General features: G+C 37.9%; 1 protein-coding gene, 1 long non-coding RNA gene and 1 pseudogene across 5 annotated transcripts in view; 2 read left to right on the forward strand and 1 right to left on the reverse strand.

The window, feature by feature from the left end:
- Positions 1-13,128, reverse strand: part of LOC135362501 (uncharacterized) — a 46,162-nt gene extending 33,034 nt beyond the window's left edge. The window contains exon 1 of the long non-coding RNA XR_010407273.1: positions 12,456-13,128. This is a non-coding gene — a long non-coding RNA (uncharacterized LOC135362501). The remainder of the gene's footprint in view (positions 1-12,455) is intronic.
- A 66-nt stretch (positions 13,129-13,194) lies between these two features.
- Positions 13,195-26,333, forward strand: part of TRAPPC8 (trafficking protein particle complex subunit 8) — an 84,355-nt gene continuing 71,216 nt past the window's right edge. For 2 of the 4 annotated variants that reach the window (XM_064577779.1, XM_064577780.1), the window contains exons 1-2: positions 13,197-13,670; positions 20,354-20,548. In XM_064577779.1, coding sequence (XP_064433849.1) covers positions 13,514-13,670; positions 20,354-20,548 — 352 coding nt within the window. In that variant the 5' untranslated portion in view covers positions 13,197-13,513. Of the gene's footprint in view, positions 13,671-20,353; positions 20,549-26,333 lie in introns of those variants that run through there. The other 2 variants (XR_010407272.1, XM_064577781.1) reach the window with 2 other exon arrangements.
- LOC123852670 (cytochrome b-c1 complex subunit 7-like) lies at positions 20,556-24,151 on the forward strand (annotated as a pseudogene).

A 26,333-nucleotide genomic window follows, 5' to 3' on the forward strand; every position in this document is an offset into this window, starting at 1 on the left:
CAGGCAACCCTGCAAAAGATTTAATAAAAACTTCAAAGATAAACATTTTGCCTTGTTGAATTATCCCAATTTGTTTTCTATTTTTTTATTTCTGATCTTATCTGTATTGGTTCCTTATTTTCTTTAATTTGCTAATTTTCTTTTAGCTTCTTTAAATAGTTGACTGCCAGCATTTCTTTTTATTTGTAAATATTTAAGTCTTTTTTTTTTAAGATTGTATTTATTTATCTGACAGAGACACAGCGAGAGAGAGAGAGAGAGAGAGAGAGAGAGAGAGCACAAGCAGGGGGAGTGGGAGAGGGAGAGGCAGGCTTCCCGTGGAGCAGGGAGCCTGATGTGGGGCTCAATCCCAGGACCCTGGGATCATGACCTGAGCCAAAGGCAGATGCTTTAACGACTGAGCCACCCAGGTGCCCTAAATAGTTAAGTCTTAAATTTCCCTCTAAGCACTACTTTAGCTGAGTTCCATAACTTTGAAATGATATATTTTCATTAGCATTTAGCTCAGAATATTTTTATTTCATTCTGATTTCTTATTTGGCCAGGAGTTATTTAGAAGTATGAAATTTCCATGCATTTGTGGATTCACTAGTTACCTTTCTGTTATTTATTTCTAGCTTAATTTCTTTGTAGTCAGAGAACATACTCTCTATGATTGTAATCTTTGATATTTGATTTTTTAAAAGGATTTTATTTATTTATTTGACAGAGAGAGTATGAGCAGGGGAGAGGAGCAAGGGGAGAGGAGAAGGAGGCTTCCCCCTGAGCAGGGTGCCTGATGCGGGACTCCATCCCAGGACCCTGGGATCATGAGCTGAGCTGAAGGCAGATACTTAACCGACTGAGCCCCTAGGCACCCAATATTTGATTTCTTGATTTCTCACAAGCATATGATTTATTTGAATAATTTTTCCATGTGCATTTGAAAAGAATGTGTATTCTACAGTTGTTGGACTATATTTTATTGTACTATATTTTGTGTAATGATTAGGTCAATTTTGTTAATTGCCTTATTCAAATATTAAATAACCTTATTGACCCTTTTCTGCTTGTTTTATCAATTATTAAAAAGATTTGTCTGTTTTTCCCCTAATCCTTCAAATATTAGCTTTGTATATTTTGAGGTTGTATTATTAGGCAAACAACTTCATTTTTATTCCATTTTTAAATTAAATTAAATTTTATTTTATTTTAAGAGATCTGTCCTCTTAACAAATGTTTAAGTGTGCAATATATTATTGATGACCGTATGTGCAGCAAATCTCTAGGGCATATTCATCTTGCTTGGCTGAAACTTTATGCCCATTTATTAGTAACTCCCCATTTCTTCCTCCCTTCCACCCCTGTCAACCACCACTTCACTCTTTGCTTCTATGAATTTTTAGATAACTCATGTAAGAGAAATCATACAGTATTTATCTTTCTGTGGTTGGCTTATTTCATTTAACAAAATGTCCTCAAGATTCATCCATGTTGTTGTATGTTGAAGAATTTTCTTCTTTTTAAGGCTGAATTATATTCCACTCTATGTATATACAATATTTTCTTTATTCATTCATCAGTCAGTGGACATTTAGTTTATTTCCACACTTAGCTATTGTGAATAGAGCTATGTGGGACATTAATGTGCTAACATTTCTTCAAGATCCTAACTTTAATCTCTTTGTATAATTTCCCAGAAGTGGGATCGCTGGATCATGTTGCAATTCTGTTTTTAATTTTTTGAGGAACTTCCATACTGTTTTCCATTGTAGCTGCACCATTTTGCATTTCCAGCAACAATGTACAGAGTTCTACCTTCTTCATATCCTTGCTGACACTTGTTTTTTTGTTTTTCTGATAATAGCCATCCTGACAGGTATGAGGTGTTACCTCATTTTGGTTTTGATTTGCATTTCCTTGATGATTTGTAACATTCAGCACATTTTCATATGCCTGTTGATCATTTATATATATTTTTGAGAAATGTCTATTCAAGTCCTTAGCCCATCTTATTAGTTATTAGTTTCTTTGCTTTTGAGTTGTAGTATATATTAGATATATGGTTTGCAAATATGTTCTCCCATCTCATTTGTTGTCTTTTCACTCTATTGGTTCCTTTGCATTGATTCCTTTATAGTGGAATTTTGCAGCTGAAACTATTTGAAAATAATCTCAAAATAAATCTGTTTTCTACCTGAATCTCTAAGTGATTATGCCTTTGTAATAATCTCTCTTCATCTGTCTTTTACATTTCTTTTCTTATTGCCTCCTCTTTCCTACTCTGCTTCACATCTCTGAGGAAAGATTACACAGGAGATATTAGTGAACTAGACTTGTGTCTTGATGGTCAAGTATAGTTCAGAACCATGGAGAGCAGCCCATATGGTTCAAACTTTCAGTAGTCAGGATATGATTATAGAAGGATTGTTGGCCTTATTCTAAACCAATCTGTGCAGGACTATGAACACTTCCATAGCTCTTGATACATGCCACTAAACTGCTTTTCAAAAGTGGGACATTAATTTACAGAGCTGCCAAGTAAAACTTCCATGATTTCTCTCTTTATAGCCTTCTCTCATTTATCTTACATGGGTGATGAAATGAGTGCCTACTTTGTACTTGCTCTCAAAAAACTAAAAATTTAGATGGGGGAACAAGTAAGAAAACAAATAATTATATTACAATGAGATAGATTCTATATTAAAGTATGCTATGAGACATGTAGAAGTACACATTATTGCTAAACTTGAAAGTCAGAATTGTATCTCATGAGAAGGTGAAATTTGAGCAGAATGCATTTGAGGGGCAAGAGACTGGTGGGAGGACAAAGGTGAGGTCAAAATATATCCTAATATGTTATGCCAGCGATTTGGCCTATGGGGAGTCACTGACAATTTTTATGAAAGTGAATAACATGTTTAGATATGCATTTTAGAGAGTTTACTCTAGAGGATGTAATTGAAGCTGGGCAAGACTGGAGGGTGAAAGAGCAATTAATGAGCTATTGAAAAATTGAGGTGAGGTGTAATGAAACAGGAAAGTGAGGCAATAACTGAGGATGGAAAGAAGTGGGACTGATTTGAGATATGCATAAGAACAAAAAGATAGAAAAACATTTATCATAAATATAACAAAAAGCAAATATGTTTCTCACTGAAAGGCTTCATAGAAACTATACATGAGGAACATGTTTGCTTTTTTTTTTTAATATTTATTTATTTATTTTAGAGAGGGGTGGAGAGGGGCAGAGGGAAAAGGAGAGAGAAACCCAAGCCAACTCCGTACTCAGCACGGAACCTGACGTGGGGCTTGATCCACAACTCATGCAATCATGACCTGAGCCAAAAGTCTGATGCTCAACTGACTACACTAACCAGGCACCCCAAAACATATTTGTTTTTTATTATGTTTATGATAAATCTTTCTTTCTGTCATGTTATTTTCTGAATATTACATTTTTTGCTAAATAATAGTTTTAAATTTGAAGTAGTAAAATTTACTGATTTCTTCTTTTGTGATTCCTCATATTCTTAATTTTAGAATTGAATTTACAGGTTAATTTGGGAAGAACTGTCATTTTCACAGTGTTGAGTCCATAAAGTATATCTATTTACTTAAGTATTCTTTTAAATTATTTAGCCTTTAAAAAAAATTAGTTTTTCTTTTTTTTTTTTTAAAGGTTTTATTTATTTGACAGAGAGACACAGTGAGAGAGAGGGAACACAAGCAGGGGGAGTGGGAGAGGGAGAAGCAGGCTTCCCACAGAGCAGGGAGCCCGATGTGGGGCTCGATCCCAGGACCCTGGGACCACGACCTGAGCCGAAGGCAGACGCTTAACGGCTGAGCCACCCAGGCGCCCCAAAAAATTAGTTTTTCAATAAAGTTTTGTAGTTTTCTTCACAAAATACTTCCATGTTTTAAAAATTATATGTGTCATACACATAAATATATATTATATATATATATTCCAATAAGGTCAAATATTTAATTGCTATTGAAAAATGTATCTTTTCAAATGTCTATTTTCTAGGGATCTGTTGTTGATATGTAAAAGCAAAATTGATTTTTTGATCTTTTATCTAGCAAACCTGTAGAACTCTTTCTGTTGTAAATAATTTTTCTATGATAATAAAAAAAAATTTTCTCTCTAAATAATATCATCGGGGTGCCTGGGTGGCTCAGATGGTTAAGTGTCTGCCTTCGGTTCAGGTCATGATCCCGGGGTCCTGGGATCGAGTCCTGTATCAGGCTCCCTGCTCCTTGGGAAGCCTGCTTCTCCCTCTGCCTCTCTCTCTGTCTCTCATGAATAAATAAATAAAATCTTAAAAAAAAATAATATCATTGGCCAAATAATGATTTATTTTACTTTTCTTTCTGATCCATAAACCATATATTTCTTTCTTTCCTTACTATGCTAACAAGACCTTCAGTATTATGCTGAATAGGAGCAATGATAGTGTACATTCTTAACAAAGAAGCCTATTTATCAAGAGGACTTACAATACCAAATGTTAATGCACCAAATAGAGAGCTTCAAATACATAAAGCAAAAACTGGTAGAACTGAAATGAGGAATGGACCAACCCACTATTACAGTCAGAGATTTTCAGATTTCTCTCGCAATAATAATAGATGTACACCAAAAAATCCACTTTAAGGCTAAAGAAACAGAGGACAGATGTAAGATATAAGAATAGATATAAGGACAGTGTTGTGGATTCAAATGCATCATGAAAGAGATGTGTTGAAGTCCTAACCTCTATACTTATAAATGTGACCTTATTTGAAAATAGGATCTTCACAGATGTAATCAAGTTAGATGAGGTCATATTGGATTACAGTGGGCCCTAAATTCAATAAGTCGTGTCTTTATAAGGAGAGAGAGATTTGAAGACACAGAGACATAGGGAAGCAATTCAAGTGATAACAGAGTCAGAGACTAGAGTTGCCACAAGCCAAGGAATGCCAAGGATTGTCAGTATCCAACATAAGCTAGAAAAGGGAAGAGGAAGAGGATTCTGCTTTAGAGCCTTCCAAGGGAGAATGGCCCTGCTGACACCTTGATTTTGGACTTCTAGACTCCAAAGCTGTGAGAAAATAAATTTCCGTTGTTTTAAGTCACTCAGTTTGTGACAATTTTTTTGTTATAGCAGCCCTAAGAATAAACAGATAATAATAAGATAACAGATAAATGTAACAGATAGATATAAGAATACAAGCCAAAGATATAGAAGACTTGAAGAACATGACCAAATCAATGTTACCTAATTAACGTTTAGAAAACATCCTCCCAACAAAAGCAGAAAACATAATTTTTTTCAAGTATGCACAGAACATTTACCAAGACAGACCATATTCTGAGCCTTAAACCAACTCTCAATAATTTAAAATCATTCATTCATACAATGTTCTGACCACAATGGCATTAAATTATGAATCAATACTAGAAACAGATCCAAAAAATCCCAAATATCTGAAAAATAACTGAAATTTTCACTAATTGAGCTAACCTTCTAATTCAGGAGTATGGATTTGAATGTGATACCTTTTTAAAAAAAATTTTTTCTAATTAGGTTAGTCTTGTTCATTGCTATTGATTTTATGAATTTAGGACCCTTTCTTGAATACTTTTACTAATTCTCATGGTTTTTTTTCAGTAAAATTTGTCTAGGTTTTCTGAGTATATAACAACCTGTTTTTCTTTCCCAATGTTTACACTATTTATTTTTATTTCATTTGCCCAAATTTTCAGAACAATATTAAATATTAATAGTAATTAACAGTGCTTTGTTCCTGATTCACAGAATGCTCCTGATGTTTATCAACTTCTCAAAGAGATCTGTGATCCTAAAAGTTAAGAACCATTGTTTAGAATCATGAGTTACTAGCATTGATACAATCCTTAATCTATAGGAGATGATTCTTGAGATCATAAAGGTTAAGTGACTAGTGTTCCAAGATCTTACAACTAGACACTGGAAGAACCATGACTAGAATTTCTTTCCATTTATGGTTTTGTTGTTACCAGACTTTATAACAGAAATTGTAATGCTTTTCCTCATCTCTCTTTTTTTTAATTGCAAATTATTGCAGGTGCACTTTTTAAAGTAACAAGTGTATTAACCTATAATTCACGTAACATACAATTCACCCACTTAAATTACACAAAGCAGTGGCTTTTTAGCATATTCACAGAGTTATGCATCATCATCACAATTATCTTAGAATATTTGTATTATCCCAAAAAGAAGCCTGGCAGTCCTTGGCCAAAACCTTCCAACTCTTCCACTCCTCCTCCCCTCTCTGCCCCCAGCCCTAACCTATTTTCTATCTTAATAGATGTACCTATTCTGGATATTTCATATAAATGGAATCATATGTGGTCCTTTATGACTGGCTTCTTCCATGTAGCATGTTTTCAAGGTTCATCCTTGTTGTAACATGTATCAGTAATATTAATAATAATATTCTGTTACATGATATATACTTATTCACTCATCAGTTGATGAACATTTGGACTGTTTCCACTCTTTGGCTATTGTAAATAATACCATTATGAATGTTCATATACAAGTTTTTATGTGGACATACATTTTCATTTCTCCTAGGAGTAAAAGTGCTGCATCATATGGTAACTCTATATTTAGTAGTTGAGAAACTCTATGTTTAAGGAGCTGTTGTCCAGACCACGGTACCACTTTAACCTTCTCGCCAGCAGTATAAGAAGCTCGAATTTCTTTCTTTCTTTCTTTCTTTTTAAGATTTTATTTATTTATTTGACAGAGAGAGACACAGTGAGAGAGGGAACACAAGCAGGGGGAGTGGGAGAGTGGAAGCAGGCTCCCTGCTCGGCGGGGAGCTCAATCCCAGGACCCCGGGATTACAACTCAAGCCGAAGGCAGACGCTTAACGACTGAGCCACCCGGGCACCCCAGAAGGCTCATATTTCTCCATATCGTTGTCTTACTTGTTATTCTTTGTTCTTTGATTATAGCTATCCTACTGGGCGTGAAGTGGTGTTTTAGTATGGTTTGATTAATGATGATTAATGATGTTGAACATCTTTCCATGTGCTTATTGCCTATTTATTATCTTTCTTTGGAGAACCATCTATTCATATCCTTTGCCCATTTTTTTAACTTTGAGAATATTTAAATGTTTATTGACAGTTCAAGTTTCCTCTTTTGTGAAATGACTTTCTGTCACTTGTCTATTTTTCCATTGTAGTTTCCTTTTTTTCTTATTAATCATAGTTCTTTAGTGTAAATATGTATCTTTTCACATTTGTAGCTTGTATTTTTGCTATCTTTGTGGTCTTTTGATGAAAAGAAGTTCTTAGATTCAATTATCAATCTTTTCTGTTAGGATGTCCACTTTTGGAATCTTGTTTTAGAAATCTGCCCTTCCCAGGGGTGCTTGGGTGACTGTTGCTTAAGCATTCAACTCTTGATTTCGGCTCAGGTCATGATCTTGGGGTCATGAGATAGAGCCCTGCATGGGGCTCCATGCTTGGCATGGAGTTTGCTTGAGCTTCTTTCTCTTCCTCTCCCTCTGCCCTTCACCCTGCTCTCTAATTAAACAAATAAAATCTTAAAAAAAAAAAGATGTGCAGTATAGCGTATCAGTGTACAGCATATTAAAACAGATTCAAGAGGCAGATTACCTAAGTTCAAATCACAGCTCTGAGACAATTTAACTAACCTCTTTTGCCTCAGTTTCCTCATTTATAAAATGGATGATATTAACCATGTCTACTACTTAGGGCTGTTAGGAGGAAGAAGAGTTGGCGTATGTAAAATGCTTAAAACTATAGCAGGCATGTAATAAACATCAAGTAAGGTTTCCTATTATTATTTGCATCTTTTCTCTACCTGATCTGATTTTTTGAATGAATTGGGTTTTTTTTCCAGAGATAACCAATTATTAAAGCACCATTTTTCGAATAATTCATCTGTTCTTCCTTGCTTTGTTCATGTTTCAATTTGGTCTATCTTGCGGCTCTCTATTCTATTCCATTGGCCTACTCAACTATGCCTGTCTTTTAATAACTGTGTTATAACCTTAGTATGTCTGGCTTGCTGGAAGAATAAATCCCTTGGTATTTGCCTTCAAAATTATATAACTATTCTAGACCTTTGCTCTTAAATATGGATTTTAGGATTTGTTTGTCAAATTCCATAAAAACTCTGTGGGTATTTTGATTGAAATTGCATTGAACCTGTAGATTAATTTTGGTAGAATTGACATCTTTATGGTGCCTCTGCCACTACCAATGAGAGCATAAATTAAAGTTCTCCAAAAACATGTTTTCTCACACAATACACTTTCAGATAGAATTCTTGCAAGTATATGTCTAGCTGACCAAAACCAAGTCAAATGATGATGCCTTAAGTCTAAGAGCTAAAAATAGGAGTTCTGCCTTCTTCTGGGAAAGCAAATGAAGAGATGAATAGCCACATATATATGATGAAGGTACCTATATATTTAGTTCACTATATCATTCCCAAATGAGTATACTTTTTAAAAAAGATTTTATTCATTTATTTGAGAGGGAGTGGAGCACAAGCAGGGGGAGGGGGAGAGGGAGAGGGAGAGGGAGAGGGAGAAGCAGACTCCCCCCTGAGCAGTGAGCCCAGTGACACAGGGCTTGATCCCAGGACCCTGGAATCATGACCTGAGCAAAAGTGAGACCCTTAACCGACTAAGCCATCCAAGCACCCCTAAAATGAGCAAAATTTTGTTTCCTCCTTTTGTTTTTGTTTTAAGATTTATTTATTTATTTTAGAGAGAGAGAGCAAGCTAGTGCAGGGAAGGGCAGAGGGAGAGGGAGAGAGAAATTTTAGCAGACTCCTCACTGAGCTTGGGGCCTGCCTTGGGGCTCAATCTCACGACCCTGAGATCATGACCTGAGCCAAAACCAAGAGTTGGAAGCTTAACTGATTGCACCACCCAGGGGCCCCTTATTTCTTCCTTTTGAAATCCTCTAAATTTTGCTTATTTTTTTCTCTTTAGCTGCTCTTATAGAAAGCTAGAAAAGTATTGAATAGAAACAGTGATAACAGACATCTTTGTTTTATCCTGATTTTAAAGTAAATGATTCTTATATTTCACCATTGAGTATAATATGGATTTTTGCTACATTTTTATCCAGTTTTTGGAAGTACTAATATATCATTTAAAAGCAAATAGTAAAAAAAAAGCAAACATTAATATTATCTCTTATTTTAGAAGCATAAGGGAGAAAAATATTTATAAAAGATTTTTACCTGCAGATTTAATTAGAGAAGACTTATATGGAGCTTAAAAACCTCTAAGTATAAAATAGAATTACGGGCTTTGGAGTACAACACTGTAATTATGATTCATCCTTAAAATAATCAGGAAATGGATGTCATGTTAATTTTAGAACGTTAATAAATAATCTTAAAACATCCAGTGCAGTAAATAAAATAAAAAATGTGGGCCAATATATGGGTTATATATTTAAGTCGTTTTCCCCCCTAAGGTTTTAAAGTAACATAATGTAAAATCTTTGAGCTTAAAAAACTTTTAATGTATAAATATGCTGGGCATCCCCTGACCTCTAATGCTCTGATACACAGGTAGGTATTACCTATGTGATGACTATGCACTCAGTAATTAGAGTGGTTTTTACTGGGTTTTAAAACCAATACTCAATAGCGCCATCTATTGTTGACACAGTGAAATGTAATAATAGTGGAAAGAAAATAGATTCTCAGATCTTCACATTGAAACAAATACAAGATATCTTCTAGCCCCAACTTTCTAAGCTTACTGATAAAGAATGTGAGGCTCAGAAAAGATAAGGGACTTGTCAAAAGCCACAGATTTCTTGCTAAAACTATGTATGCTGTTGCAAACTAAAACTTCTGGAGGTGATTTCAAAGGAAGGAAACATGGAAAAGCAATTTATCCTAGTGATCAAGTCTCAAGGGTTAAACTGTGCTGGTTTTGTTCCTGGCTCCAGTGCTGATTATCTTTGGGCAAATTAATTAACTGATCTGTGCTTCAGTTTCTACATCTGAAAATTGGCGATGCATGTACTTCTCAGGGTTTGTATCAGAAGCAGAAGCAGTAGAGAACATCAAGCATTGTGCTTGGTAGACAGTGACCAATAAAGGTGATATTATTTCTATTCACAAGTGGTAGCACTACTTTTGAACCCCCTCTATGACTTCAGCATCTGTGTTCTTTAAACTTGACTTCACTAGCCATCAGAAGAGACTGGAAATACCATACATACAAAATAAAACAATCAATGTATGCTTGATATCACAGTATAGATATAAATATAAGCCCATTGGCTTAGCAGAAGTTTTACAGCATTCTTTTATTTTGGGGAGAGAAGGAAGCTGGTTCTCATATTTGATATTGGAAAAGAGGTCCTTAGTTGTTTGTGTTATTGTTACTGTTTTGTCCAACAAGTTGCCTCTTGTGATAGACCCTATCCTCTTGACTTTGAGGGCGGGCACATGGCCAAAGCCTGCACAATCAAAGCATCTAATTTTTCGTGGACACAGTGAATAGTCCAGAGGATGTGTGATGAAAATGGGCCAGTGTCCAGAGGAATCAGAGAAACGAGAGATGTGTGGTATCATGGACCCCACACAAATACATTCCGTAGGATACCTCATTCCTAATAAAGTGTGGTAGACACCCTTGACTATTTATTTATTTAAATATTTTATTTATTTATTTGACAGAGAGAGGCACAGCGAGAGATGGAACACAAGCAGGGGGAGTGGGAGAGGGAGAAGCAGGCTTCTCGCCGAACAGGGAGCCCGACGTGGGGCTCAATCCCGGGACCCTGGGATCACGACCTGAGCCGAAGGCAGATGCTTAACGACTGAGGCACCCAGGTGCCCCACCCTTGACTTTATAAATAATATTCCCTCTCCTCCTCTTCAGGAGAAGCCTATGTTTTGCAGTCTCTGTTGGAGATATATGTGATCGTGAGACTCACTGAGGCCAGTGGGATGTGAGTGAAATTTTTGAATGCCACTAATACAATTTGATCCTAAACCATTAATCATGTGCTTTTCCATTCTCTTTTCTCCATTCCTGCAGCCTGGAAAGCAGATGTGGCAGTGACTCTGCATTAACCTTTAGATGAGGACAACACTTTAGAAGATGAACATCTTAGAAGACCAGGAGAGAATGGGAAGAAATAGTTTTTTACAGTGAGTTACTTACTGGAAACACTATGTGTGAATGTGGTGTTAGACTGTAAAGTCAATGCATAAGACAAAAAGCCATTTAGGGTCAGCCATAAAAAGGAATGAAATACTGATACATGAAAGAACCTTGAAAACATTATGCTAAGTGAAGAAGTCAGACACAAAATGATTCCATCTATATGTAATGTTCAGAATAAATAAATCTATAAAGACAGAAAGTAGATTAGTGATTGCCCGGGGCTGGTAGGGGTGAGGGGTAGACAGGGACTGCTAATGTGTACCAAGCTTCTTTTTAGGGTGATGACAATGTCCTGGAATTAGATAGAAGCAATGGTTGTGCCACTTCAAATATACTAGAAGCCACTGAAATGTACACTTTAAAGGGGTGAATTTTATGGAATGCAACTATCTAAAAAAATTCATTCAGGCTAAATTACTCTTGAAAGTTCTTCTCAGAGAGCCTAATACAACTAGTTTTAACTTTAGTGTAAAAAATATATTGCCTTTTTAACTTTTACTTTGAGCTGAGTGCTAAATAAAGTAGTATGCTTGCACTGAGGAGCCCTCTTAACCAAAAAATATATATATATATATGTAATATATATGTTAATATATATATGTAATATATATATGTAAATATATATATGTAATATATATATGTAAATATATATATGTAATATATATATGTAAATATATATATATATATAACTTGAGTCATACTCACTCGTACGGATTCTCACATAAGGGATTGAGATCTTAAGTATCAAAAGGAAATGTGTGCTCCTGGAGATACAAGAAGAATTTCCAAGAGGTGCTCTGGCACAAATAGTTTTAAAATGAATTTCCTGATCCTCAACTTGCACGTTATCTTTTCTAAACTGATTTGTGGCTTAGCTGTCAAGTCCTTATGTCTTTTTGTCCTTTCTTACCTCCCACCTTTCAATTTACAGGAGGAAGGCATACACCTCTTGCTTGTTATAAATTCTTATGACGGTAAAAACCCCAAGGCGCCAAACAATCCGACAATTTGAGGTACTCGTGTTGGGAAAGCCTCCTTTAAGTCAGGGTACCATAAAATCGCTATAGAGCGTTGTATTTTTCCTTGCTTTATATTTTTGGCAAACAATTCAGAAGGAATTCAAGCCATTCCGTGACACGATAGTAGAATCCCTTTCATTCACTTCCACTTATGTAAAAGAACAATCTATAAAAAGGAACGCTAAGAACGGAAGCCAGTTTAAGACTCCATTTGGTAAGGAATTACTGGCTTCTCACCTCTGCGGCTGCGAAGAAAACCTCCCGGCACAGTGAAATAAAGCACGCGGCTGCGGACGGAAGACTCAGACGTTTGCAAGCATACTCCTTCCCTGCGACCAACAAAAACGCGGTAGCGCGAGCTTTCCGTTACACTCGCGTTAATTGCAGCACATACATTTCTGCTCACTGGTTAAGTCCACGTTCGCTCGGTAGCCCGCTTCTAAAAGCATGGTTGTGTTCAAGCGATACCAGGCCGGCGCCACGGGAACCACTCTTCCGCGAGCAGGTGCCCCATGCCGTTCTGCCGGGAGCTCGGGAAGCAGAGCGAACAGCCACATTATTTCCCTATTGTTTCTAGGGAGAGGCTTTGGGGCTCCAAGCAGACCCGGCTCGCGTGCAAGGCGAGCGAGCGCCCGTCCACCACTGTGACAGACGGATCTCGAACGCCGACCTGTACGCTCGCCCCGAGCAGCTCTCTCGGCGTTGCCAAGGGCCCGCCTGAAAACCAGGCCTAAAGTCGCGCGTCTCCTGTTCGGCTCCGCCCACCAAGTTGGTAGCCCCGCCCCTCCCCGTAGGGGCCCACCCACCCCACCATTTCCGGCACCAGTCTTCCCACCGGCCTCCGTCGCTCTTCACTTCCCTCTCCTCGCCCTTTCCCCCCGCCCCCATCGCCTCCTTTAATACCGTCACGTGAGGGGCGAGCGCGGGGCCTGCCGGGACGGGCACTGCCGGTGGGTCAGGGTTCGGCCTCAATATGGCGGTTCCGGTCGGGCAGTGACCAAGGTTTTGCCGTCGGGAGGATTAACTGGCGATTGTCGGCGTCTCCACTTATCGGGGTGGAATGCGAGGACGCCGGGGCGAGCCCTGAGGAGCGGCGGTGCCGGGGAGGGGTCGGTGTTGTGTGCCCGAGAGCCGAGGCAGCGGCGTCTGTTCCTTCTATTGGTCTCAAGGCTTCGGTGTGGGGCCCCGCCCGGCCGGGCTAGGCCGGCGGGCGGCGGCAGTAGCTGCTGCAGCCGCAGGATCGGCCTCTGAGAGTGGGCCGGAGGGCGCGCGCCGCCGCTGCTTCTGCCGCGGCGATGGCCCAGTGTGTACAATCAGTGCAGGAGCTAATCCCGGACTCCTTCGTCCCCTGTGTCGCCGCTCTGTGCAGCGACGAAGCCGAGCGGCTCACTCGTCTCAATCACCTTAGCTTCGCGGAGTTGCTTAAGCCCTTCTCTCGCCTCACTTCGGAGGGTATGTGGTCTCCTCCCTTTTTCACTGTGCTCCCTCAAAGCCGGGCTGGGAGAAGGAAGTTGGGAGCGGGCAGGGAAGAAAAGGGCGATGTTTACATCTTGGAGCCGGTAGAGTGGCGTCTGGGGCTGGGGCCCCGCGGTGTCTCCGGCGGCGGCTGGGGGAGGGGCCATGAGTGAGGTTGTCAAGACAGCGCGGTCCTATCCTCCGGTTCTTCTGGGCACTTTCCTTCTTCCCGGGACAAGCCGAGCTGCTTGGTAATGAGAGGAAAGAAAAACATGAGCCCCAGAGAAGGGCATTGAGACGGTTTTCAACGGCCATGGGGAGGGAATTGGAAAGTTGCAAGGCGGGTAAGGGTAGGAAGATTGCTGCCTAAGTAAAGAAGACGAATCATCTTCCTCTGGGTGTTAAACTGGACTTTGAAAGTTGTCTTGAATATTACATTCTTCGGGTAATGGGGTCTGTCTCTTTCTAAGCTTCTGTTTAGTTATTTCATGTATTTTCCTTGAAAATATAAACATTTTAGTAGGTATATAATATTTTATTTAACCTCTTCCCAAAAAATGTTATGAAAGCCTTTTGCTTGATGGACGAGGAAGTAAGGACAAGTTGTAATTAATCTAGATAGTTGGATTTGAATAGATTTATAGGAATGGAAACCCCTAAAATTTAGCTTTTCAGATAAAAGTTTAATTAACAGGAGAAATGTGTCTTTTATTTAAGAGCTACCTGTTTTCTCCACCTTTAGGTTCTTTATTAGGGAGAAATAAGCATAGTAAAACTCCCGACTATTTAACCAATAATATATCTGCCTTTGTGAACAGAACATAAAGTATAGGTGAAGTTCTTTGTTAAGGGCTGTATAAAATGAAGGGTTCTATAACAAGGCTGTGTCAGGCGAACGACTATGATGTTTATTTGGTTATGATGATTTCTCCACAAAAAGTGCTGTGCCATAAATTTATGTATTTACATGCCACAGGTGTGTATTCTTTGGGAGAATAGCTCCGTAAGTTCACTTTATTATTTAAAGGAGAGCAGGAGCTGTCCAAAAAAAGTTTGGGAACTCTTGGATTTCTTCAGCTTGTACCTTAGTGATCAATCTCAGCTCCTCCAGTGTTATACTAAATCAACAAGAACAACAAAGTGCCCTACATTCTTAAAGTCTTTTAAAAAATGTGAGAATCTGTTTGACTTTGATGTGTATGCCCTTTCCTGCTTTTTAATAAAGAATAATACTAATACCTGATACCTGCTGTATTTAGCTTTTCTCTTTTAGTTCTCATTGAATAATATGAGGTAGCTAACTTACCACCATTTTAAATTTGAGGACATTGAAGCATAGAGATGTTAACTTGTCCACAGTCTTCCATGTGGGAAAGATTTAAAAACAGGCAGTGTGACTCAGGGTGTTCTTAGCTCATCTTATCTCCTGGCAATAGAATTGTTTATTCACACTAGAGAGCAGTGCTATCTAGTAGAAATAAAATGGGAGTCACATACACAATTTTAAATTATTTAGTAGTCACATTATAAAAAAAGTTAAACAGGTGAAATTAGTTTTAATATTTCCAAAATGTTAGCATTTCAACATGTAATCATTATAAAACATCTTTGTATTTTACATTCTTTTTCTGTTGCCAAGTCTTTGAACTTTGGTGCGCATTTAGACATTTATATTTTAGTTTGGACTAGACATTTCAATTGCCCATTGACCACATCTGGCTTCTGCCTTCTACATTGAATGGTGCAGTGAATAGGGGCTCACTTCAGTATTCTGATTTCCTTCTGTAAACTGCAAAAGATTTAGGGAAGAAATACAATGAATTGGACTTTCATCCTTGAGTAGACAGTTGGTGGAAAGGAAAAGTGCCAGCATTCCCTGTTGAGGAGGGGTGAGGTTAGAATGGCATGGGCAAAAGGTGTAAATTATGGTTGAGTGGTTGGGGAACAGTGAGGAAACTGTCCCTATCAGAGTACAGTATAGTAAGGGAAGATGCCTAGATGAGGGAGGGTCTTGAATTCTAGGAAAGGGATTTTGGATTTCATATCTATTGGTTAAGTGTATAGCAGTCATAGATTCTTGAGCAAGGGTATCAAATTGGGGAGATGAGAATTGTTTGGTTTATAAGGGTAGATAGTAGTTGATAACAATTTCAAAGTTCAAGAGAATTAGGGCATAGACTTTGGTGGTGGCATTAGAAATTTGGTGAAAAGGACTTAATTTTTCTGTGGTTTAATTTTTTGGCTGGTAAATAAATTTTGGGGTTCTTTGCCATCCAGAAAAGCCTACTTTTTTTTTTTGTCTCAAGTGTGGGGATTCCTCGAAGTTAGCTTATCTTTAGGCAGTGAGGCATGAGAATATAACTTCAGGCACATAATTTAAAAATACAACTAACCAAAACAGCTAAAATTTCCTTAGAAGGAGAAAGGAATGTTTAAAAAATGATTGGACTGCATTTCTGGCCTGCAGGTATTTGAGGTCAAAACTTGCTTTGACTACTGAGGTATCAATGTACACTGTTGAGTATTTCCAGGGGACTTTTTTTTTTTTTTTTTAGATGTCAGTAGAGAAACACATGGTTTAAAACTGTACTGGGAGGGTTGAGAAAACAAATTTGAATACCATCCATGTGTAGTGCCTTACAAATACAGTTTAGACCTGAGGTATTAGGCAGTGGAGAACCATTCTAGATTCCTTGGATACATTTTTTTAAACGCAAGTATTTATTTATATTAAATAACAGCAATTAGATATATTTTTATGATCGTTATGCTAGATATATGTTTGAAACTTAAAGAATATATATTTGTCATTTCAACACAAAGTTTGTAATCATAATACTGCTTGAGAAATTTCCACTGGCCATCCATTCAAAGAGTAGTGGTGGTAGTATTACTTAACCAAACCTCACTGTTTTGCTGCAATCGTGATAGTTCTTTAATAATTCTAAGCAGTTTTCAACACATCATTTAGACATTTATAAGACTTAAGAAAATTTAACTTAAACACCAACTTTTGAAAGTACTTGGTTTTTACTTTCAAAAGGTATATATTACTATTTTTAAATGGATTAAATTTAAGGGTTTAAAAAGAATAGAATGTAATTTTTATGTAAATCTTGAATATTTTCTGAAGGACCTTTGAAGGATACTTACTGCCTCTTGTTTTCTTAAGTTTCTTTTAAAAAGTATTTCATCAAGTTTTTTCATCAAGCTTAACTACTTCAAGTACCAAACTGGGTAAATTCAAGTCAAGTTTTCAAAATTTAGATATATATGTTGTTTGTGTCATTTTTGTACAAGTTATGATTTTTACCCAGCAATTGAGGTTTGCTTTATACAGTAAAGTTTCTTGTGCTAGGTAAAAACATAAAAAATACCATTATTACATTTTTCAAAATATGTTCCATAGAACACCCGATGTATTATCCGTTCTCTGGAAATGAATTTTGTGATCCAATAAGTTACCTTAAAATAGATGTGTTTGGGAGAATTACAGTGTCATTTAGCACATTAAAGGCTCTCGGAAGACCTGGTATAAAGAGACCTTTTAAAAACTTAATCCTATATTTCTCAAATTTACTTAAACCTGGAATTGATTTTTCTAAAACAACTCTTAACTAGCTTGAGGAAAAAGTATTCCATGGAACTGCACATACTAGGAAATGTTACTTCATAATAACAGTATTCAAGAAATTATATGGTAACTTATAAAAGTAAGACAGTGGTAGAGCTGAATTTTATTTTGAAATTGAGATGTTATGTGATATATAAAGTCAGCTTTTGTGATGTTGTACTCTTAATTAAGCTGAGCTTTTGAATTTTTTGTGTGTGATTTTTTTTTTTTTTTTTTTAAAGAGAGAGATTTCTTTTTTTTTTTTTTTTTTTTTTAAAGATTTTATTTATTTATTTGAGAGAGAGAGAGAATGAGAGAAAGCACATGAGAGGGGTTAGAGTCAGAGGGAGAAGCAGACTCCCTGCCGAGCAGGGAGCCCGATGCGGGACTCGATCCAGGGACTCCAGGATCATGACCTGAGCCGAAGGCAGTCGCTTAACCGACTGAGCCACCCAGGCGCCCTGTGTGTGATTTTTTAAGAGCATATCTCTTAATCATTCTTAGTTCTTACCTTCCTTTTTATTAGGTTAGTTTTGTGATACTCCCGTGTTTTACTTATCTATTGTTGTATAACAGATTACTCCAAAATTTAGCACCTTGGGGGGAAAAAAAAAAAAGCATTTATTTAAAATCTTTCAGTTTCTCAGGAATCTGGGAGTAGCTTAGCTGGGTGGTTCTGGCTCAGGGTCTCTCTTGAGGTTGCAGTGGAACTGTCGGCAGAGACTATAGTCATCAGGGGCTGGAGGATCTGCTTCCAAGCTCACTCATGGGATTGTTGGCAAGTCTCATTTCCTCACTAGAAGTTGTCCCGAGACCTCTGTTCTGTGCCATGTAGGCCTCTCCACAGACTCCCTGAGTGTCCCCATGGCGAGGCAGTTAGATTCTGTCAAAGGGAGGGATGAAAGAGAGAACCCAAGGTAAGAGCTGTACTCTTACAATGTTATTTCAGAAGTAATAATGCCCTTGCTTTTGCTGTGTTCTACTGGTCACATATGCCAACGCTGGGATGTGGGAAGGGACTACACAAGAGTATGTATAACACAAAATATTGCATCATTGGGGACCATTTCAGAAGCTGGCTGCCACATCTGTTAACTCATTTCTGGATTTATTAGTAGGATTATCTAATAAATCACCTCTGAACATAGAATGTCTTTTTTTTTTTTTTTAAGTACCTTTACCTTCAGCGAGCGGCTCTAACTCACAACCTCCCTCCCCAAACCAAAAGTCAGTGCTCTGTGGACTGAGCCAGGCAGGCACCCCTAGAATGTCTTTTTTTGTGTTAACACTTAGGAATACTAAAAGATAATTAGCCAATTTAAAATTTTGAGAGACGTTTAATACACACATGGCTACTTCTGTTATTTAGCAATTATAGACCAACTTTAGGGAGAATACTTAATATTTTCTTAAAATATCAGAAATACAACATGGTATTTTCATTTTTTTCATTTGCTCTATTTCATAGACCAGCTGAGAAGTTTACTTAGAGAGGCTTGTGTGTGTTTATTTAAATTAGAAAACAATGAATTCAGAGAAGCGAATTTCCTACTACCCAGCTCCCCACTATGCAGAACCAACTAATATTAATCTTTATGTCATATTTACATTGTATTTTTTCCTTTAACAAGAAATCAAACATTATACGATTGAAGTCCCCTTTCCTACCTTCTTTCATTGTGGGCAATCATAATGGAATTTGCATGTATACTTTCTATATATGTATTTATTCTTATAAGTACACATATTTATACCATATATACTATTTTTAAAAGATTATTGTCTATTTTTAAAAGGAGGTATTGGGGTGGGAGAAGGGATCTGGGCGTTATGGGTTTTTTGTTTTGTTTTGTTTTTTTAAGTAGACTTTATTTTTTAGAGCAGTTTTATGTTCATAGTGAAATTGAGCAGAGAATACAGTTTCCATATACCTCATGTTCTAGCACATACACAGCATACCTACTATCAACATCCTGCACCGGGGTGGGCACTGACTTTTTTGATGGTGGAATAGGGCTGAGAATGCAGGCAGTACACTAGGAGAAGCAGAGGAAGCCCACATGCAGCACTTAATTTCCCTTTCTTCCCCTTTACTGTTTTCAGCAGTGATACCACAGATCTCACAGGTCACACTGCCCTGCACTGGTCTGAGGGTGAGGTGAGAATTAGGGTTTTGGTATGGATGGGGATTGGTCCCTGGCAGGTCCAAACATAGGGGGAAGGAAAGGACCTACAAATAGGAAAATTGGGAGCAGTAGCATTGTGGGAGGTTAGACTGTCTAGCTAGCCCTTTTGGTGTATAAGGAAGTATTCTAAGTCAGTTGTATTTCTGGAAGACTGTTCCATTTGGAATTTCTGCTTTTTTCTTTTTTTTAAGATTTTATTTATTTGACAGAGAGAACAAGCAGGGGGAACAGCAGGCAGAGGGAGAGGGAGAAAGCAGGCTCCCTGTTGAGCAGGGAGCCCAATGTGGGGCTTGGTCCCAGGACCCTGGGATCATGACCTGAGCCGAAGGCAGATGCTCAACTGACTGAGCTACCCAGGCGACCCCCCTTTTTAAAAAAAAAAATTTTTTTTTTTTAAGATTTTATTTATTTATTTGGCAGAGAGGGCGCACAAGCAAGGGCAGCAGCAAGCAGAGGGAGAGGGAGAAGCAGGCTCTGACGTGGGGCTCGATCCCAGGACCCCGGGATCATGACCTGAGCCGAAGGCAGATGCTTAACTGACTGGGCCAACTAGGTGCCCCCCAAATATTTATTTATTTATTTATTTATTTGACAGAAAGAGCACGACCAGGGGGGAGGGGCTGAGGGAGAGGGAGCTCCCCGCTGAGCAAGGAGTTGGATATGGGACTTGATCGTAGGACCATGGGATCATGCCCTGAGCCTAAGGCAGATGGCAGATGCGTAACTGACTGAGCCACCCAGGTGCCCCCTCTGTTTTCTGATTTGAGCATTCTTTTTGTGAAGTATTAACCCAATTGTTTATTGTTGTTGTTATAGTTGGGTTGTTAATGCATTGTGTAGAATTAATTTCAAGTTTTTTTCCTTTTTTTTTTTTTTTAAAGTTCATATGAGAGATCCTAATAATCAGCTTCATGTAATCAAAAATCTGAAGATAGCAGTAAGCAACATTATCACCCAACCACCTCAGCCTGGAGCCATTCGGAAGCTTTTGAATGATGTTGTTTCTGGCAGTCAGCCTGCGGAAGGATTAGTAGCTAATGTGATTACAGCAGGAGATTATGACCTCAACATCAGTGGTATGTAATAAGTTTTATTATTTAAGTAAAGTTTTCTTTTGTTAGAAAAAGCAGTTCTGTATCTTGGAAATCATTCAACAAACACTTAAATGCCTACTGGGTGCTAGGGGCTGGGAATACAGTTGTGGAAAAAACAGTTCTTGTTTTTATGGAGGTTACAGTCAAGTAGACAGCCAACTATGAACTTCATGATTTCATTTTATATTTTTATAATGAAAATGTTTTTGTAGTTCTCCTTGTAAAGTTAATAGAAAGCTCCATGAGGGCAGGAACTTAGGCTCTTTATTTTCTTTCCAGTGCTTAAAGTAATGTCTAAAACATAAGCATAATAATTTTTTTTTTTTTTAAAGACTTTATTCATTTATTTGACACAGAGAGAGAGAGAGAGAGAGCAGCAGGCAGAGGGAGAGGGAGAAGCAGCCTCCCTGGCTGAGCAGGGAGCCCGATGTGGGGCTCGATCTCAGGACCCTGGCATCATGACCTGAGCCGAAGGCAGACGCTTAACAACTGAGCCACCCAGGCGCCCCAATAAATATTTCTTGAATGAAAGAACTAGCAGTAGACAAAAAACATTTTTTTTGTGACATAAGTAATACTAAAATAAAGAACATTAAGTTTATTTTACTTTTTATCCAGCTTAGTGTTAAGTTGAAGAAATTTTTATAACATATGAGTATATATTTAATCTTTTTAAAGTGTTTATTAATCTGATTTAAATGGTTTATGTTTTCTTAATAAGATTGGTAGGTGAAATATATTAATATGTAAAATGAGTTGGCAATGTTTGGTGTGACTCTTTTCTAGTATGAAAAAGGCCAGAGAAATGGAATAGACTTTTAGAGGGAAAAGATTAAAAGTACATCATCTAATCAGGATATTTCAGCAACCTAATAAAATAATCTTTTTAGGTTGGTATAATTTATAATCTAATTATTTTAGCACCTGCTTGCATTTCCTTAAACATTCAAAGAGAATTTAAGTGGTATCTTTTAGGTCGTAAAGTTAGTTGGTCGCACTTGTATAGCTAGAAACGTTTGTAGAATTATTTTGTTTAGATATCTTTCTATGTTATTAGCTTTAATTCCAGCAAAAGTTAATTTGATTATTTTAAGTTTAGAATATTATGGTTATCTTTTACATGTTAAAAGAATCTGAATTTCAGGTTATGTATTTGAGCAGTTCCTGGCATAATATGTTTTAACACAAGACAAATTTTTGGATATTTCTGGGAGTAAGTGTTGGAATTTGAACTATTGTTTCCCTGTCACCATGGAAAATTCATGTTGAAATGTGAAGGACAATAAATGCCAGAGTGTCCAAGTTTTTATACTACTGTAGTCATTAGTTAATTGGATAATTTGAAGAAGTCACTTATTCAGACTTGGTTTCATTTTTTGATAACAAGAGAATTTATTTAGATTCTTTCTTAAGGCCTTTCCTAGAACTTTAATCCTGTGATTCTGTTTCATGGGGTCTTTAACACTTTCGTGATTCTTGCAACAAATATTTATTGATTTCCTACTATATGCCTTGCTTCGCAATAATAGAGATGAATAAGACGTTATATGAGTTCATAATCTGGTGGGGAGATAAACATCTAAATCAGTAATCATAATACATTCTTTTTTTTTTTTTTTAAAGATTTTATTTATTTTTTAACAGACAGAGAAACAGCGAGAGAGGGAACACAAGCAGGGGGAGTGGGAGAGGGAGAAGCAGGCTTCCCGCTGAGCAGGGAGCCTGATGCGGAACTCCATCCCAGGTCCCTGGGATCATGACCTGAGCCGAAGGCAGACGCTTAACGACTGAGCCACCCAGGCGCCCCAATCATAATACATTCTAATTTACAGTATCTTATAATCATAATACATTATGACAGGGATGTGGCATATCTGATATGCCAGAGTGCTAAGGGGGCACAGAGCGGGATTAACTATCATATTTAAAAAACAAAAATTTTTTTTTAATACTGCAAGTATCTTCCTAACCTCTAAAGGTACACAGTACCTTTTACTTTAAAAAAAATTATCAAAATGATATGTGCACATAGATAAAATGCTGAAAAGACTTGTGCTCCCTGAGTCTCTGCCCCACCAATTCTTTTTTTAAAGATTTTATTATTTGTTTGACAGAGAGAGCACAAGCAGGGGGAGCTGCAGGCAGAGGGAGAGGGAGGAGCAGGCTCCCCACTGAGCAGGGTGCCTGATGCGGAACTCCATCCCAGGACCCTGGGATCATGACCTGAGCTGAAGGCAGATGTTTAACCGACTGAGCCACCCAGGTGTCCCTGCCCCACCAGTTCTTTTAGTGGTTTCCTCGGGTATTTAGTTAAGCGTTTTTTGTTTTGTTTTGTTTTTAAGATTTATTTATTTAAGAGAGAGAGAGTGAGCGAGCAGGGGAAGGGGCAGAGGGGGAGGGAGAGAGAATCTCAAGCAGGTTCCACACCCAGTGCAGAGCCCAGTGTGGTGCTCAATGCAGGGCTTGATCTCACAAACCCTGAAAGCATGACCTGAGCTGAAATCAAGAGTTGGACGCTTAACCGACTGAGCCACCCAAGTGTCCCTTTGTTTAGTGTTTTTAGGTACTATCTCTATATGGCTGGCTATGGCTTAATCAATTTTAAATTTTATTTATTGATTTCTCATTATAATTGATGAAGATTTTTTTTTAAGTTTTTGTTTTTTTTTTTTAAAAGATTTTAGTTATTTTTGCAAGAGAGATTGAGAGAGAGAAAAAGAGGGAGAGAGAGCACGAGTGTGGGGAGGGACAGAGGGAGAAGCAGACTGCCCACTGAGCAGGGAGCCTGACACGGACTCGATCCCAGGACCCTGGGATCATGACCTGAACCGAAGGCAGACGCTTAACCATCTGAGCCACCCAGGCGCCCTATAATTGATGAAGATTTAGCTTAATTATCCCCTCTTGTCCTTTCCCCATCTTCCTAATGTAGTTTTCAAAATTTTTGGTTAAGAATGCTGCAGTCTCGGGTCAAAATGGCGAGCGGGCCTGCTGTTGTAGCATCAAGCCGATGGCTGGAGGGTATTCGAAAGTGGTACTACAGTGCTGCGGGGTTCAATAAACTGGGGTTAATGAGAGATGATACAATATATGAGAATGATGATGTGAAAGAGGCCATAAGAAGGCTTCCTGAGAACCTTTAGAACGACAGGATGTTTCACATTAAGAGGGCACTGGACCTGACCATGAGGCATCAGATCTTGCCTAAAGAGCAGTGGACAAAATATGAGGAGGATAAATTTTACCTTAAACCATATCTGAAAGAAGTTATTTGGGAAGGAAAAGAGAAAGAAGAATGGGCAAAGAAATAACATGGAGTTGAAATCTGTGGTTGCAGCTGCCCTCAAATATTTTTAAGAAGTTGAATGAACCTGAAATATACAATTTAGAACTAAAGGGGCTGCAAATGTATTACTTTAAATAAATGTCTATTGTGATTATTAAAACAAGCATTTGGTTAATATTCACTGTTTACAATATTAAGATTAAACATTATTCGCTTCTTTATTTCAAAGCCAAATATTGGGCTCAGTTTGTTCTTATCACTTTGTTTTTTTAGGACTTAGTAATTGCCTTTTTTTTTTTTTTTTTTAAGTAAACTAGGCCCAACGTGGGGCTTGAACTTAGACCCTGAGATCAAGAGTCACGTGCTCTACAGACAGAGCCAGCCAGGTACCCATAATTATTATTTATTAGAGAGAGAGAGAGCATAAGCAGGGGTAATGGCAGGCAGAGGGAGAGGGAGAAACAGGTTCCCTGCTGAGCAGGCAGTCCGAATGGGGAGCTCAATCCCAGGATCCTGGGATCATGACCTGAGCTGAAGGCGGATGCTTAACTGACTGAGCCATCCTGCTCAGCGGGGAGCCTGTTTCTCCCTCTGTTCGCGTGCTTGTTCTCTCTCTCAGGGTCATAAAGTGGAGCCATGCTCAGGGTGCAGTCTGCCAGGATGCAGTCTGCTTGGGATTCTCTCTCTCCCTCTCCCTCCCTGCTCTGCACATGCTCTCTTTCTCTCTCTCAAATAAAAATAAATATATGAAATCTTAACAAACACACACACACACACCGGAGAGCACCTCATAGTAATATATAAAGATTTTCTCCCTTCTTATACAGCTGCATGGTACATCCTTTAATGGATGTGCCATATTTTATTTCACCAGTCCCCTCCTGATGAGCATATGGGATTTCTAGTCTTTTATTACAGATAGTGTTTCACTGAATAGCCATTTTGGAACATTTAATTTGTTTATTCAGAACTCCTCAAAAAACCCCAGAAACTCCTCAACCTCATCATGAAACAAACACCTTTTTATATATCTACAACTTACCTATTATTTGTTAATTTGAAGCAGCAGCGAAGCAGCAAAGTAACTAAAAAAATAAAGTAGATAGAGAACATTTCCGTGTATCTGTAAAGATTCCTTCCTATTTAACCAAATTTTCTTGTCCTTGGTGCTGAGTGAAAATATACAATAATTTTCTAGACAGACTAATTTTCACTGATTTGGGGGGGAAGATACAGGATATTGGTTGGTTAGAAAATTGGTTTTTGTAACAGACTAGTATTGTCATTTATTCTCCAATTTTTGCCACTTTTCATATAGATTATAATATTTCTGGGAATGCTTTTTCTCTCATAGCAGTGAACATGAAATGGTTACAGTGATAGCCCTCCTAAACAATATATGAGTTATTCTCATAAGGTATTTGTTGGAGTGAAAATTATATATATATATATATATGGCACCAGGTTAGATATTACTATTTGGTCAAGATGAATGGTTCTTTTTCCCCTTTACCTTCCAGTTGGTTAATGTAGTATTATAATGTGAACAAAGTATATTTGCTGTTTTCAATGATTAAGATGAAAGGTTTGGTAATCAGCATAAATAGCTGGGAATGGAGTGTCTTTATTTGTTTATTTTTTGAAGGTTTTATTTATTTATTTGACAGAGAGAGACATAGCGAGAGAGGGAACACAAGCAGGGGGAGTGGGAGAGGGAGAAGTAGGCTTCCCGCGGAGCAGGGAGCCTGATGCGGGGCTTGATCCCAGGACCCTGGGACCATGACCTGAGCCGAAGGCAGACGCTTAATGACTGAGCCACCCAGGGGCCCGGAATGGAGTGTCTTTTAGTAAAATTGATTTAGATAATCTTTTTAAACCTTGTGAAATGACCAGTCTAATGACTTAACTTTAAGTAAGTTTAAAAAAAAAAATCGTAGAATGCTTAGCATGGAACAAGGGAGGTTTGACATTTTAAGGATTGCATTATATACATTTATTAAAAAGTGAAAATACACCTCTTTATATTTGATTATATAAGGTAAGTATAGTTTGAAATTTCATTTAAAGAGGTTTTGTTATTGTTATACTCAAGTAATCAAATTATAAGGTAGAGGTTGTCAATCTTAACCACTATTGACATTCTGAACCAAATAATTCTTTTTTGTGGGGAGCTGTCTTGGTCTTTTCATTGTAGGATGTTTTGCATCATTTCTGATGTATTTCCCTAGAAGCCAGTAGCACCTGTCTCCATCCCTAGTTGTGACAACCCAAAATATCTCTAGACATTGTCAGATATTTCCTGGGGGTCAAAATCACTCTTGGTTGAGAAAACATTGCTTTGAAATGATATTTATGAAGAAGAGCCACTTGTGACAACGTGACTAGTGGCAGAGGCACAAAACTTTATTCTAGGATCTTTTTACTCATATAGGTAATATTTAACGGATGAATAGGTAAGTAGGTTCTGGGATCATTGTACAG

This window comes from Mirounga angustirostris, unplaced genomic scaffold, assembly GCF_029215605.1.
Source record: "Mirounga angustirostris isolate CCGP_5_RB_7025 unplaced genomic scaffold, mMirAng1.0.hap1 SCAF_14, whole genome shotgun sequence".
Lineage (NCBI taxonomy): Eukaryota > Metazoa > Chordata > Mammalia > Carnivora > Phocidae > Mirounga > Mirounga angustirostris.